The sequence below is a fragment of the Equus asinus genome, chromosome 26, assembly GCF_041296235.1.
Source record: "Equus asinus isolate D_3611 breed Donkey chromosome 26, EquAss-T2T_v2, whole genome shotgun sequence".
Taxonomy (NCBI): Eukaryota; Metazoa; Chordata; class Mammalia; order Perissodactyla; family Equidae; genus Equus; species Equus asinus.
In genome coordinates this window covers 42,709,062-42,723,529 of record NC_091815.1, presented here as the reverse complement: position 1 = coordinate 42,723,529, position 14,468 = coordinate 42,709,062, and the positions used below count along the sequence as shown (strand labels likewise).

Here is a 14,468-nt window from a genome sequence, read left to right as displayed (position 1 = left end):
GGAAGTGACCGTGGGACGGCCTATATGATCGGAAATACTCGAGCCCAGCCGAAAGAACCCGAACCCCGAGCCCCATCGCTCAGCAACGCGGAGCGGAGGCACCGGTGGCTGCGCAGGCGCAGAACGCAGGCCAGGCGGGAAGAGCCGAAGCGGGCAGGCGGCGGAAATATCCGAAGCGGTGGGGCGCTCGAGGCCGTTGCAGAACCCGGCGCTGCAGCCGCTGCTGCCGCGGAAACCGAGCCTCCTCCAGTACACGGCCGCCGCCTCCTCTTTCCACCTCGAGCTGCACCCTCCTTGCAGAGGGAGCGAGTGAACAAGCAAGCGGCGCGGCCCCAGGAGCCCGCGTCCGTAGCCTCAGCTGGGCCTGAGGAGACCTGAGCGGGCGAGGGGGAGGAGGGAGCGGCCTGTGGAGGCGGGGCCGAGCGGGTCCGAGAACAGCCGAGTCGGCCCGAGCGCCGCCGAGGGAGCCCGAGGCGCCGGGCCAGGCCAGAGCCGGACTACGGGAGCCGACGCGGGCCGCGCGGTGGGCGCGGAGCGGCGCGGCAGGCCGGGCGGGCGGCGGCAGCAGCGGAGGAGGCCGCGGCGGCGAGTCCGAGTGGCAGAGGCAGCGCGGGCGGCGGGGGCGGCGGCGGGGGGCCGGGTGGCCGGGGTCCCGGGCCCCGCAGCGGCGGCAGCGGCGGCGGCGGCAGGATGATCAAGCTGTTCTCGCTGAAGCAGCAGAAGAAGGAGGAGGAGTCGGCGGGCGGCACCAAGGGCAGCAGCAAGAAGGCGTCGGCGGCGCAGCTGCGAATCCAGAAGGGTAAGGGGTTAGGGGATGGAGGTAGGAGATAATGGTCAGGGCCTGGGGTGGGGTGATGTGGGAGTCATGAGTGGGATAATGCGGTCACCGGGGATCAGAGATGTCAGAGACGGGGAGGCCGCGGATGTGGGGGGTCGGCGGTCAGAGCCTAGGGGTTGGGGGGGATGGGGAAATGAGAGGCAGGGTAATGTAGTCACCAGGGGCTCAGAGACGGGGGACCGAGGATGGGGCATTTAGGATATTTGGAAAACTAGGCATCTGGTACTAGGGACCGGGAATTTGAGGGTCAGGCGGTGGAGGGGGGGGGTGGGGGGCCTGGGACTCTCCAGAGTCTGGGAGTCAGATAGTAACTAGGTGACAGGCAGAGATGATATTGGGATTGGGGATAGTAGTGGGAGAGGATTTAGTGTATTATGTTGGGGTCACTGGGTGGAGTCAGATGGAGTGGAGTAGATTCTGGGGCCTAGGAATCGTGGGTCTTGGGGGGGGTCACTTGGCAATTTGGAGTTTGGGGTGACAGGTGGAGGAGAGAGGATAATGCGTTCCAGGAATTGGAAACAGGAGTGGGGTTGGATTTAGTCTATTGTGCTGGAGGTGTTGGGAATCTTAGAGTCAGACAGTGGTATAGCGTAGGGAGACTGGGGACTCACAGGTCTGAGATCAGATGGGAACCTGTATTTGGGACAACAAGCAGAGAGAGAAGAGGAGGGACAACGGGGGCCTGGGATTGGTGAGGGGATGACTTATGGTACGGGGGGCAGGGTCCTTGAGTTTGGGTGGACAAATGGGGACCAGCAGTGTCCACTATAAAGTCGAGGTCATGGCTGGGGATCCTGGGGTTTAGGGTAGTCAGAGACTCTTGGGGGCCACATGGGAGTGGGGGCATTTAGGAGCTGGGTTGAGGGGACCCAGCTGTTGGGTGCTGGGACTTGGTGCTGTGCATTCAAAAGGATTGTTGATTACCCTGGGCCGGGAGCTAGAGCAGAGCCACAATTGAAGATGCATGGTTGGGGTGTGTTGGGGATCCAGAAGAGCCTGCCTGGAGACTAGGGAGTGGAAAAAGCAGGGAGAGGGTTGGGGATGTGGGGCACAGCCCAGGACAGAGCCCTGGGAGTCCTGGAGGAGGCCATGGGGGCTCTGCTGACACTTGGACTTAGCTTCCTCCATCTCCCTTTCTTTTCTTTGTTCCCCTTCTCTGTTGTGCAAATGCAGACATAAACGAGCTGAACCTGCCCAAAACGTGTGACATCAGCTTCTCAGATCCGGACGACCTCCTCAACTTCAAGCTGGTTATCTGTCCTGATGAGGTGAGGGCACACTCAGCTGGACTCCCAGGCATAGACCTGAGAAAGGCCTCACCTCAAGTAGGGAGACCTGGTTCACCTGTCGGGCCCTGCAGGATGCAGCCCTAACACCTTCCTCTCTTCTTCCCCAACAGGGCTTCTACAAAAGCGGGAAGTTTGTGTTCAGTTTTAAGGTGAGTCCCAGGTGGGCAGGGGTGGCCCCCTGGGCTGAGGAGGCAACTGCCAGGGTACCTATCCACCTCCCCTCTCTTTTCCTGGAGCCAGGTGGGCCAGGGTTACCCGCATGACCCCCCCAAGGTGAAGTGTGAGACGATGGTCTATCACCCCAACATTGACCTCGAGGGCAACGTCTGCCTCAACATCCTCAGGTGAGGGCGCTGGCCCTCCACTGCTATCCCTAGCCCTGCGTGCCAGGCCCTCCTCATGGCCTTGCACTGCAACGGTCTCCATCCCCCCTTCTCTCTCCTTTGTGGTCTGGTCCCTCTGTCTTTTCATCTCCATGTTTTCTTTCTCATGGCTTGATCTTGGCTTTGTCCCTGACCTGTCCTGCTCTGTGCCCTCCACCTAGTCTTTCACATCTGCATTGTCCCGTGCGCTGGGTCTAACCTGTCCAGTCCCCACAGGGCCTGTGACAGCCTCCCATTCACCAATCCCCTGACCCTTATACTTTCTGCCCACAGAGAGGACTGGAAGCCAGTCCTTACGATAAACTCCATAATTTATGGCCTGCAGTATCTCTTCTTGGTGAGTAGGGGTGGGTGGGTGGGTAGGGGAAGGTTGGCCCTCTGCTCCTTGGGCTTGTTGACCTCCACCCATACCGGCCACAGGAGCCCAACCCTGAAGACCCACTGAACAAGGAGGCCGCCGAGGTCCTGCAGAACAACCGGCGGCTGTTTGAGCAGAACGTGCAGCGCTCCATGCGGGGTGGCTATATCGGCTCTACCTACTTCGAGCGCTGCCTGAAATAGGGTTGGCACACGCACCCACCCCTGCCAGGGCCACCAGCCCCGGCATCCCCTGCAAATATTTATTGGGGGCCACAGGTGGGGGGCATGGGGCGGCCGGTGGGGAAATCCCATGCCCTGGCCTTGCCTCCCCTCCCTGCCAGCCGCTCCTATTTTTTTTTTTTAACCACCATGTGATTAAGGTCGGCACAGCCTCCCCCGACCCACTCAGCGATGGGAAATGAATTGGCTTGTCTAGCCCCCTGCTGGGTGCTGTCCAGCCCCCCACTCTGGGCTCTGGGGTGGGTGGCCAAGGGGACTGGATGGCCGGGGCCCTGGCACAACTCCCCCTCCACCACTGGAGGTTCCACCAGGCTATTAAAGGGGAATGTTACTGCATAGCCTCTGCCTCTTCCTTCTGTTGGGTGGGAGGGACAGGTGATGTCCACCAGGGCTCCTGTGGCAAGAGTGGTGGGAGGTGTGGTCACAGGTGGCATTGGGCACCCCTTAGCAGGCTGCCCAGTGGCTGGAGCAGCCCTCCGGCTAATGGGGGGGACCAAGCTCCAAGCCTTGGGTTGAGTGGGATGAATCCCAGTCTGGGATGAGGGAGGGGCAGGATCCCATAACCGCTGGCTTCCAGGCCGGTAAGCCAACATAGGGGAAAGTCCGCGCCGTCTCCAGCTCTGCTCCCTTCTGCCATGGGTGGGCCCGCGGAGGAGAACCCTGGTGGGTGCTACTGGTTGCTACCAGGTGCCTGAGGTCCAGAAACATCAGGGAGATGTCAGGGTCCTTCGGACGAGCAGGGCCCTCTAGTGGGTGATATGGTGGAATGCAACACTTCTGAGGGGACTAGACGGAAGACACCCGAAGTTACAGCAACCCCGCCGGGGCTCCGGGTGTGGCTCCACTCCCTTAGGCGGCAGTCGAACCTGTAGAAGATCCTCGCTGCACCCGAGAAACAGAAGCTACTGCGCATGCGCCTGGGCGTCTCCCCGTGCCAGAGCGCGTGCGCACGCGCGCTCTTGTCGCCTCCCAGCATTCCCGGTGCCGACGGGGCCTGTGACGTCAGGTCGTTTAATCCGGAAACGGCGGCGACGGTAGAGGCGACAGAACCGAGGGGCTGTGGTTGGTGGGCGGCACGCTGTCAGAGCGAGAGTAGCGTGACCCGGAAGCGGAAGCAGGCCCCCGTCACGGCTCCGGTGAGTGGCCCTTGCCCGGCTGTGGGTCCTGGTTGGGAGAGTGGGCGGTGGCGAACGAGGGCTTCGCTGGAGCTTCCAGTGCCTCGCCCTTCCCTGGGACTCTGGCCTCATCATCAGGGCCCCTGACGCCGCTTTGCCCTCGGTGCACAGGAGCCCCGACGCCCCCAGATTCTGAGTGGACAAGGCGCCCGAAACGCCCATCATCCGGTCCTCGGTGTACAGGGGTCCCCGACGACCCCAGACCCTGTCTTGGGTCTACAGGGCGCCCCAAAGTCCATCATCGCGTCTTTAGTGTACAGGGTGCCCCAACACCCCCCACCTGTATCTTCTGCACCCAGGTTCCCCCCCACTCCTAATGCCATCCATACGCTGTTAGCTTCAGAGCCACTATATCGGCCCTGTTCTTGGCACTCAGGGCCTCCAATTATCCTGCCCTCCCTTCTCAAGTACCCCTACAACTGCCCTTTCCTTGGCGCTGAGGGTCCCAAATGCCCCACTGCACCCACGCGCATACACCTCTAGTCTCAGTCCGTCAGAGACTACAAGGCCTCACCCCCCACGTCTGGAGAGGGAGGCTGAAGCCTTGAACCTCCATGGGGGTACTGTGATGGAGGAGGGGCTGGAGTGGGTACATTGTCAGTAACTTTTAAGTCTTCACTTGGGGCTACCCTGATGTTCCAGGCTGCAATCTTTTGGCTTTCCATTCACGCCTCCTCTCCCTGCTTGCCCTTTCCCATTCTGCAGGCCTTCTGCCTGTGCCACACACACAGTGACCCTGCCTCTGCCTCTTCCCCTCTTTCTGGATCCCCCGCTGCCCCACATCTAGGCTTCGCATTTATCGCGAGCCCGCTAGCAGGCTTCTGCCTCCATGGACCTGTTGTTTGGGCGCCGGAAGACGCCAGAAGAGCTGCTGCGGCAGAACCAGCGGGCCCTGAACCGCGCCATGCGAGAGCTGGACCGTGAGCGACAGAAGCTAGAGACCCAGGAGAAGAAAATCATTGCGGACATCAAGAAGATGGCCAAGCAGGGCCAGATGGTGAGCTGGGTTGGGGCACAGGGCTAGGTGCTGTGGCTTGGTCAGGCACTGAGGCACTGCTGTGACTGCAGCAAGCATGACAGACAGGACACCAACAGATAGATGCTTCAGGGAAAATGGAGTGAAGGGTAAGGAGGGCTTCCTTAGTTGGTGGCTCCAAAGAGGCTGTCTCCAAGGAGGTGCTGTCAGAAGTAAACCTTGAGTAATGAAGAGAGCCTCTGAAGATCCAAGCAGCAAATGTTATCAAGCAGATGGAGTGGCATATGTTAAGTGAAGGAGTGATAGGTGACCTCAGAGAAGTGGATGTAGGCCAGAGCACTCAGAATCATGGACCGCAGTGGGAGCTAAGTCGAAGGGTTTACTGGAAGAGACTTGGCCTGGAATACAGTTTGACTTGGAGCCCAGTGAGAGAAGAGATGGAGACAGCGTGAACTAGTAGGGAGCAGATGTCACCCTCTGATGGGTGACAGAGCCTTGGCCCTAGCAGCTGGGCTGAGGAGGTCCCACTTCCTGGGATGGGCAAGGCAAGAGGTTTGGGGAGGAAGTCAAAAGCTGAGTTTTGGATAGGTTTTTATGTGATTTCAGATAAAAAGCTTGAATGAGGGTGTGAAGTTGAGGGAGTGACTTTAGACATGGGGGGAAAAGGACCCCCAAAGAGTGAGCCCTGCCTTCCAGCATTTGAGAGGTGAGGAGAACCTTACACAGGAGCTTGTGGAGTGATGACCACTCCACAAGAGGATTGGAGGGTGAGGTTGGGAGGGAGGAAGCAGTGACCACTTGAGTTTAGCCACACGAAAAGTCTCCAAAAGCTTCAACTTGAATGGTGGGATGGGAGCAAGCATATTCACATGGCCCACTCTCTGCCACCTTTTTGTCCACTCAGGATGCTGTGCGCATCATGGCAAAAGACCTGGTGCGCACACGGCGCTACGTGCGCAAATTTGTACTGATGCGGGCCAACATCCAGGCTGTCTCTCTCAAGATCCAGACACTCAAGTCTAACAACTCAATGGCACAAGCCATGAAGGGCGTCACCAAGGCCATGGGCACCATGAACAGACAGGTGTGCCTCTCCCAATTTCCCCTCCCTGTCCCCCCTCTGATTCAGGGATGACTCACCCTCCCCCCACTTCCAGCTGAAGCTGCCCCAGATCCAGAAGATCATGATGGAGTTTGAACGGCAGGCAGAGATCATGGACATGAAGGAGGAGATGATGAACGATGCCATTGATGATGCTATGGGTGATGAGGAAGATGAAGAGGAGAGGTTCGAGGACACTAGGTGGGAGTGTGTGGATGGATACCTGACCTTCCCATGTCCCTTGCCCTAATAGAGTTCCTCTTCTCTCTTCCCTAGTGATGCTGTCGTGTCCCAGGTCCTGGATGAGCTAGGACTGAGCCTGACAGATGAGCTGTCAAGTGAGTACTCAAAGCCTTGGTCCCTGTCCCATTCACAGCCCAGCCATAGCCCCTGATCCTCCCTCTCCTAGCATTACTCTCCATGGGGGCTCTTCTCCTAATCCCTACTCTCTGCAGACCTCCCTTCCACTGGAGGTTCACTTAGTGTGGCTGCCAGTGGGAAGAAAGCAGAGGCCGCAGCATCAGCCCTAGTCGATGCTGATGCAGACCTGGAGGAGCGGCTGAAGAACTTGCGGAGGGACTGACCACTCCATGCCACCCCAGGAGACCAGTGGATGCCCACCCAGCATTTTCACTGTCTCCTTCCTGTAATAAAAAGAGATTGGACACTAGTTCCTGGCCCTGTGTGACTGGCCTGATGTGGGCAGAGCAAGTGTCTCTTGGCACAGGAGTCACTTGCCCCTGGGTGGCATAGGGACAAGTACCAGATCAGCTGGGCTATGGGATAGGGAAGGGTGGACTGTTTCCCAGTTTGGTACAGGGGTGGACAGGCCAAGCCCACCCAGGATGTTCAGGGCCTGGGAGCTGAAGGTCAGCTGTAGGCCCTGCTTCAGCACCCCTTTGGGGCCTCCAATGCCTTGGCCTCAACACCATCATCCCCAAGCTGGTGAGGTCCTGATACCCTGGGTAGAATCCTGGGGAATACTGTACCCAGTACCCAGCTCACCTTGGCCCCAATGGGAGTCTCTGCCCACCTAGTTCACTGTGATGCCCTATCTGGTAAGGAGAAATGGTTACACCCAACTCCAAGAAACACTGAGGAAGTGTGGACACCATGTAACAATATACCTGGGACTTCACCCTATCTGCTGCCTACCTACATGGCACCCAACAGCCTCCAGTGTGTGCACCCTGTGACCCTCCCACCCACCCACCGAAGGAACCCCCAACATCAGGAAGGGCCCAGGAGGGATGCTCTTGGACACCCACATGGCTAGGGGAAAGTGCCTCCACCCCTACTCAGCCCATCACAGCTTGGGAGATTGATGCAAACAAAGACTAGGTCCCAGGACCACTGTCCCCACCAACCAAGGCCTGAGGAACCGGTGAAGTTTTTATTAAATCCACAGAAGTAAAAACCATATAGTGAGGAGCTGGGGGATGGGGCCACCAAGGAGTGGGAGCCAGGCCACCAGAGGGAGAGGATGGTGGGGGCAGGGGTGACAGGACAGAGAATAGAGCCACGCTGGACTGGCCCAGGGGGCCCATGCCTCAGGGGCCATCACCAGGGCCACTGGACAGCTCCTGGGCACTCAGGCTGGCACCAGGCAGGCTCAGTGGCGGGGGCTCCACCAGCACAGCAGAGAACTTGGTGTCACCGAAGGCCTCATTCATGCGAGTCTCAAAAAAGCGCTGCAGGCCGATGATGGACTGCACATCCGCCTTGTCCTGGGCAAGCAGATTTCGATGGGTGGGTCCTAGCTCTCCCCGCTCCACCTCCCTTCCCCCTGCCCACAAGCCCACTCTCCACAGGCTCACCTCTGTGAGCTTGTTGAACTGCTTGAACATGCGGCCCACATCCTGGGCAAACTCCTGGGGGGAGCTGTAAGGTGGTGACAACTTCTCCTGGAGGCGGGCACGGATCAGGGTCAGGTCCAGGGTGCCACCAGGCTGATCCTGTAGGCAAGGACACAGGCCAAAGTTGAAACCAGGCAGCCCCTGCCCCTCCCCTCCTCCCAAGTCCCAGGACTCACCAGGGAGAAGGTGGAGTCAGTAGCCAGCTGGTGCAAGGGCCGGCAGGGCTCATGGCAGAACAGGGCTAGCAGGACACGCTCACACTTCTATAAACATTACAAGAAACATCAAGAGCCATAGGGTGAGCTGAGGGCAGTAAACTGCTGGGCAACCCCCAAGGGAGTGGGCCCCCGCTCTCACCTGCTGGTTGGCTGGAGAAAGCTTGGCTACCACGCCAGTGCTGTCACCACCATCCAGGCTCAGGTTGCCATCCTCCTCCTTCAGGTCTGGTAGCACATGGCAAAGCGAGCAGCTCCACTCCTCCCTGGAAGAAAAAAAGAATGAGGGGCTGCACAGGAGATGGCCCTGCCCTCCACCCCACACAGACCCCACATAGCCTCCTACCCTGGCACATCCTGCAGGGCAGGCAGGTGGCAATCCAGGTGGAAGCAGAACTCGCACTGGTTGCACATGACAAGGTCGCCTGGCTTCTGGCAGACGCGGCAGATGGTAGCACTGTCATCCAGGGCACCTGGGCCACCAGTTGGGGCTGAGGTGCCCTCTGGAGCCACCACCTCAAGGCCTGAGCTGGTACTGCCACTGGGTGAGGCCAGGCGAGGGCCCTCAGCACCAGGACCCTCTGCCAGCGCCATCAGCACAGGTTTGGTCTCAGGGCCCTCAGTGGCAGCAGGTGGGGCTCCAATGGCAGCCTCTGTCTCTTCCTCCTGCAAGGAGGTGACGCGTGTTCAGCAGAATAAAGGCCTGGACAGCAGACATCATCCATTTCCCTGCCAGGGTCACTTGGGGCAAGCTCACCTTGACAATGGCCATGCCCGGCAGGGGTGGGGCCCCAGGGGCGCCAGGGGGCGCAGTCCCAGGCTGTCCAGCAGCAGCAGCTGCAGCACCCCGCTCAATAACAATGAGATTGTAATCCTCAGTGGTGCTGCCTGGGAAGACCTTGAAGACTGGTGGTTGGCTGTCAGCCGTAAGGTCCAGGTCCAGGCGCTCCAGGCTCACCCGTGGCACCTTGCGCATGAGACCACTCACCTCACCCTCACCTGAGCGGGACCTGTGGGTGCAGCGTGGCGTGAGCATCCATCCCTATGCCCACCCCATTCCATCAAAGGATAACCACACTCACCGCTTCACCCCTGACACATGTGGCTCTGCACTCGAGTAAGGGTCATCTGCTCAAGACAGAGGAGACAGCAGATTGAGCTAGACCTAGAGTACTGCAACTCTCCCACCTAACAGGAAGACCCACTCACCTGACCCAAAGCCATAGCCTTCGTGCACTTCCATGGGCTGTAGGCAAAACAGTTGAACAAGCCTCAGTGGGCAAGCATCCCACAGGACCCCGCATCCCTCTCCTCCCTCCATAGTCCCCCTCCCCTGCTCACCTGGCTGCTGCCAGAGCCCTGCTTGCTCAAGGGCCCTGGAGGCCGTGGAGGAGCCATGGGTGCAGGGCCTGTCGAGTTGGTGCCAGGACGCTCTGCCACAATCTTACCTACAGGAAGGCAATAAAATAAGCATAAAATAACACACTGCCTGGGATGGTGGCAAGCTACAGCTGGAGGACAGAGAAGGACCCACCGAAGGCCTCCGCACTTTTGGTCCAGGCGTTGAGGTCCCACTGGAACTTCATCTCGCCATGTGGCTCCACAGGGTCCACAATCATCTTGAGGGCCCGGTGCAGCTGGAAGTAGATCTGGGGGTGGAGAAGTGCCTCAGTACACATGCAGTGAACAGGGATCCAGGCTGCTGGGAGGCACCCGTCTAGAACCCACCACCTGGGTGCCCACCCACACAACACACACCAGCTTCTTAGAAAGCAGTAGGGCTGTGTTATTGTCACTCTCCAGGGCCCATGAGGCAAAGCGCAGGATATGTTCCTGGTGCTTCTGGATCTTGGTCATGGTCCAGTGCTGGCGCTCCAGGCGCTCCTGCTGCCCTTCAGTCACCTTCTGTGGATGGAAAGGCAACAGGGTTGAGGAGAGAAGAAGGCACTAGGACCCCTCCACGCAAGGATGGCATCAGCAGGCAGCAGAGGGAGCCCAGGAACCCTCCCTCTCACAGAGAGTGTACCTGGGCATCATTGACCAACACGCGGCCCCGCTTGTTCAGTTCCTTCATGATCTGCAGGATAGCCATCTTAACATCAACCTGCACACGCTTCTGTACGTCAGACACTTGGCGGATCCTGGAGGAAAGTCAGGGTGGGTCAGTTCAGGTCTTGTCAGGCAGGTGGTCACCCAGGGAACCTCCACGACCCTGGCATCCACAACTTACGAGCTGCGAACCTCCTTGGTGTTCTTCTGCAATGTTGCATGCTTGTCCCCCAGACGCTTCACCAGCGAGGCCAGGAGCTTGCGCTGGTTCCTCACTGCATCCTCCAGAAACTGGTATCTGATGAGAGAGAGAAATAGTCCTGTGCACTGTGCGTGGCAACAGGCAGCACCCACCCACTCACCCACCCTACCTCAGGACTCACTGGTGGTCCTTGTGGGCATTGAGCTGGCAGTCCCGGCAGGTGAGTGTATCACAGCTCTCGCAGAACAGCACAAGGGGCTCGTGCTTGTGCACATTGCAGTACACGGTGCGCTCACCATCCCTTGACTTGGCAGGCCCTGAGGAACAGGAACCATGAGGCTGGAGCTTATCCTCAGCCACTCAGAGAGCAGACAGGGCTTGGGGCCTCACTTCCTGCCTGTCCTGGGCTGTCTGTTGGGAAAACCCAGAGGGCCCTGCAGCAGTGGCCAGGAAAGCACAGGCCTACAAGACCAGATCCTTGCTCTCAAAACCCTCTGCCCCAGTATGGCCAAGAGAACCCCCCCTCCTTTCAGCTTCTAGTAGTGACAACAAAAAAATGTAAGAATGATGACCTCTACCAGGAGAGACCTCCCCTCTACTGTTCCTTCTAATAGAATCTTCTCCAGAGGGACATTCAAGAAAGATCCTCCTCCAAACCCCCCAGTGGGCTCCCTTTCTCCTCCACTCACAGCAGCTTCTGTCCAGAAGGGGAGGGGATTCTGACTACTGTGGCATCCCAGCATGCAGAATGTTTGCTTTCTGGCACAGAAAGCAAATCAGGGCCTAGAGACAGGCAATTTCCTCAGGAGCCGGGCCTGGTGACCTCCCCTCTCTCCTCTGCTAAGAGAAGACCATGGACTTCTTACAACCCACAAGAGGCCTTGCACAGCCTTCCCAAGGTGGGAGAGATAAGACATCAGACAAGAACCCTCGGAAAGGTATCAAGCCCCCTCTTGAGGGGAGTATCCTGGTGCTCAGAATAATACCACCAAAGACCAATATACCATGTTGACTCCCACCCCCCGTGCCTGTCCCCGTTAGAAAGCTGTCTGGGAACAAGTCCTTCTTTCCTCCCCAATCCCAATCATGACCTGGCTGCACCAACCCAGCCTGAGACACTACACTCAGATATGATCAGCCAGTGTTTGGCTTCTCCAATACTGCCCCCTCCTGAACCCTGAATTTTGCCTGGAACACAAGACACCCTGCAGACCTCTGCCCTTCCCTCCTGACTCCTCACGCTCCACAGCCACCACCTCCATCCTCATCTTCCCACCTCTGAGCTGGAGGAGCCACACTGTAACTACCAAAAACCCATTCACAGGGAGTTCTGGACCGAAAACCAGGCTAGACTCAGAAGGCTCCCAAACCCCTCTCTGTACCACTGCCAGCACATTCACAAAAATATCTGGACATGCCTATTTGATCTTCGAGTAAAACACCTACAACCCAAAGATAAAACACTTCCAGAACTCACTCTCAATGATGCTCTAAGGGCCCTCACAGCTTATTAAGACAGTGACCCAGAGGCGTCACTTTCCCCTACAGAGCCTTAAACCAAGTGCCAGAGAACTCCAGGTCCAGAAGGCCCCTCACATCCTTTCCCAAATACCTGTTTCCCTGACTGTACATAGGGGTCCCTCCAAAACTGGGGCCCATGCCCTGCCTGGTGGCTTCCCTGATGAGCTTCCTCAAATTCTTCATACATCCCCTGCGGCACACTCAGGTCCCTTGTGCACTCCCCAGTCCCCTGCCTGTGGCCTTTCTCTGACCACCTAGACCCACAGAAACTCACACCACAGCCCCAGCCTCCCCATTTTTGAGTTCTGCCCTCAGACCCTTCTGTTAGTACCGCCTAAAGAAGCACCCTGGGACGCATCCACCATTTGCAACCTGCACCGTAAGCAGTTAAGGGTGTATATAGGAAGGCAACCTGGACCACTCCCTCAGCCTTACGTACCAGTGGAGCGCACGGTGTGGTCCTTGGTGTACTTCACCCGCTGGTGTGCCTCCACACAAGTCTCACACAACGGCTCAGAGCACTCTACACAGTAGCTGGTGGCAGGGGCATTATCCTCACAGCTAGTGCAGCACTGCTAGGCAAACAAAGAGTCAAAAAAAAACAGAACCACCAAATAGGCGCATATTTACATCTCAAGAACCACAACCTGAACTAAGCCTTTACCTAAACTAGGAAGCCTACCAGAGCCTCGTAGTGTGGGGAGAATAAAATCTGGAGTTGGTACCATGCTCCTGGGCTGGTGCCGCCTCCCCATGGCCCGAGGCCTCCTGAAGGTTGATAGAGCAAGACATACCTGATTCGCATCCTGGGAGTCGGTAGCAGCCTTGCTGCCACTGTCCCGCATAAAGTAATTCTCCACAATGTCTTTGGAGAAGCACTGCTGCTTGCACACAGGACAGTCCACCACTGTGAAAAACAGGAAGAAATAAGACTATTGCATGTTCACGTCCAAACTATAACCCCATCTCCCTACCGGGCCCCAACCTCCACATCAGGCCAGACCCCCGCTCCCGGGGCAGGACCCAAATCCTTCTTTCATCGAACTCGAAGCAGACGCCCCATCTCAGCGCCCGACGGCTCAGACCCGATCCAGCCAAGCACTATCCGGGTCCCTATCGTCTCTCGCCCGGGCGACCCCAGCCATTGACGCGCAGAGAAGACCCCCAATCCCTGTGCCGAGCTAGGACCAAACGCTGTGGGGCGGGGGGCGGGGCCGCCCTGGCCGGCCCGTACTCACCGGCGCCGTCGCCCGCCGCACCCCCGTCCCCCGAGCTGTTGGCGGCGGCGGGGGCCGCAGGCCCGAGGCAGGCGCTGCAGGCCGAGTGCAGGCAGGGCAGCAGGCGCGGCTCCCTCTCGGGCCGCAGGCGCTCCCGGCACACGCCGCAGTGCTCCAGTAACTCCAGGGCCTCACCACCGCCCCCCGCGGGTGACGACGCTGAGGCCGAAGCCGAAACCGAAGCCGAGGCGGCGGCGGCGGTGGCGGTGCGCTTTTCGCCGCCCGCCGAGCCCTCGCCCGGGCCGGGGCTGCCCGAGGCCGCCGCCGCCGCCGAAGCCGCCGCCGCCGAGGCCGCCATTCACACGCCGCCGGGGGCGCCCAGGGAGGAGGAGGGGCGCGGGGCCCACCGCGCAAGCGCAGATGCACTCGCCGCCAACGGCTGGGCCGCCGCCGCCGCGAGGCCGAGCGCCGCCACGCGCCGCCTGGGCCGCCGCCCGCTGCGCGCGGGGCGCTGCCGACTACTGGCCGCCCGCTGCCTGTTCGCCTCCCGCCGCCGACGCCCGCGCTTCCTCCTCAGCGGCCGCCAAGACCCACACGACGGACCACACACGCAACCGCTCGCCCGCGCGCCCGCTCGCAGAAAGAGCCGCGGTTGGGGGGCGGGACAGAAATAACTGGCGCCGACGCCAACGCGCATGCGCGCTAGGCGCCTTGCACCCGGGGGCGGGGCCCGGGTCGGCAGCCGCTGGCGAAGCCGCGAATACGCAAGCGCCTGAGCCGGGTCCGCCTACACCACCACAGCGTGCGGCAGGAGCGCGGCATCTGTGACGCCACTGCCGCAACCTAGGTCGCGGGCGGGGCGCGCGCACCGCTACTGGAGCGTGCTCCCCCTCCAACCCTTTTTCCAGGCCGCGATACGGCGCATGCGTATTAGCGGTCCGCTCCTCCAGCTCAATACCTGCCCCTTAGGCCGGCCAAGAGAAGTCCTCTGTCGCTGCGTCAACAAGAGTCCAGGAGAGAGGGCGGAGCCTAGGGAGAGGGACGG

The 14,468-nt window shown here is 59.6% G+C and overlaps 3 protein-coding genes across 4 annotated transcripts; 2 read left to right on the top strand and 1 right to left on the bottom strand.

The window, feature by feature from the left end:
• Positions 1-393: 393 nt before the first annotated feature.
• On the top strand, positions 394-3,448 carry UBE2M (ubiquitin conjugating enzyme E2 M). The gene is made up of 6 exons (XM_044760210.2): positions 394-799; positions 2,012-2,106; positions 2,238-2,276; positions 2,368-2,471; positions 2,784-2,847; positions 2,931-3,448. The coding sequence occupies exons 1-6, from the start codon at positions 691-693 to the stop codon at positions 3,069-3,071; spliced, it is 552 nt and encodes a 183-aa protein (XP_044616145.1). The 5' UTR covers positions 394-690; the 3' UTR covers positions 3,072-3,448.
• A 445-nt stretch (positions 3,449-3,893) lies between these two features.
• Positions 3,894-7,033, top strand: CHMP2A (charged multivesicular body protein 2A). Of its 2 annotated transcripts, none has more exons than XM_014865630.3 (6): positions 3,894-4,246; positions 5,073-5,282; positions 6,166-6,345; positions 6,419-6,549; positions 6,640-6,701; positions 6,819-7,033. In XM_014865630.3, exons 2-6 carry the CDS (start codon positions 5,115-5,117, stop codon positions 6,944-6,946), a joined length of 669 nt encoding a protein of 222 aa, XP_014721116.1. In that variant the 5' UTR covers positions 3,894-4,246; positions 5,073-5,114; the 3' UTR covers positions 6,947-7,033. The 2 variants fall into 2 exon arrangements, with proteins under 2 accessions (XP_014721116.1, XP_044616144.1); XM_044760209.2 differs by having other exon boundaries at positions 4,047-4,246; positions 4,991-5,282.
• Positions 7,034-7,741: 708 nt separating this feature from the next.
• Positions 7,742-13,933, bottom strand: TRIM28 (tripartite motif containing 28). The gene is made up of 17 exons (XM_044760145.2): positions 13,445-13,933; positions 13,001-13,113; positions 12,646-12,778; positions 10,867-11,002; positions 10,665-10,781; positions 10,461-10,575; positions 10,193-10,339; positions 9,969-10,083; positions 9,776-9,882; positions 9,644-9,680; positions 9,517-9,562; positions 9,192-9,444; positions 8,781-9,100; positions 8,577-8,700; positions 8,396-8,482; positions 8,181-8,318; positions 7,742-8,090 (listed from the first exon to the last, which is right to left on the bottom strand). Exons 1-17 carry the CDS (start codon positions 13,779-13,781, stop codon positions 7,914-7,916), a joined length of 2,502 nt encoding a protein of 833 aa, XP_044616080.2. The 5' UTR covers positions 13,782-13,933; the 3' UTR covers positions 7,742-7,913.
• Between the last annotated feature and the right edge of the window lie 535 nt (positions 13,934-14,468).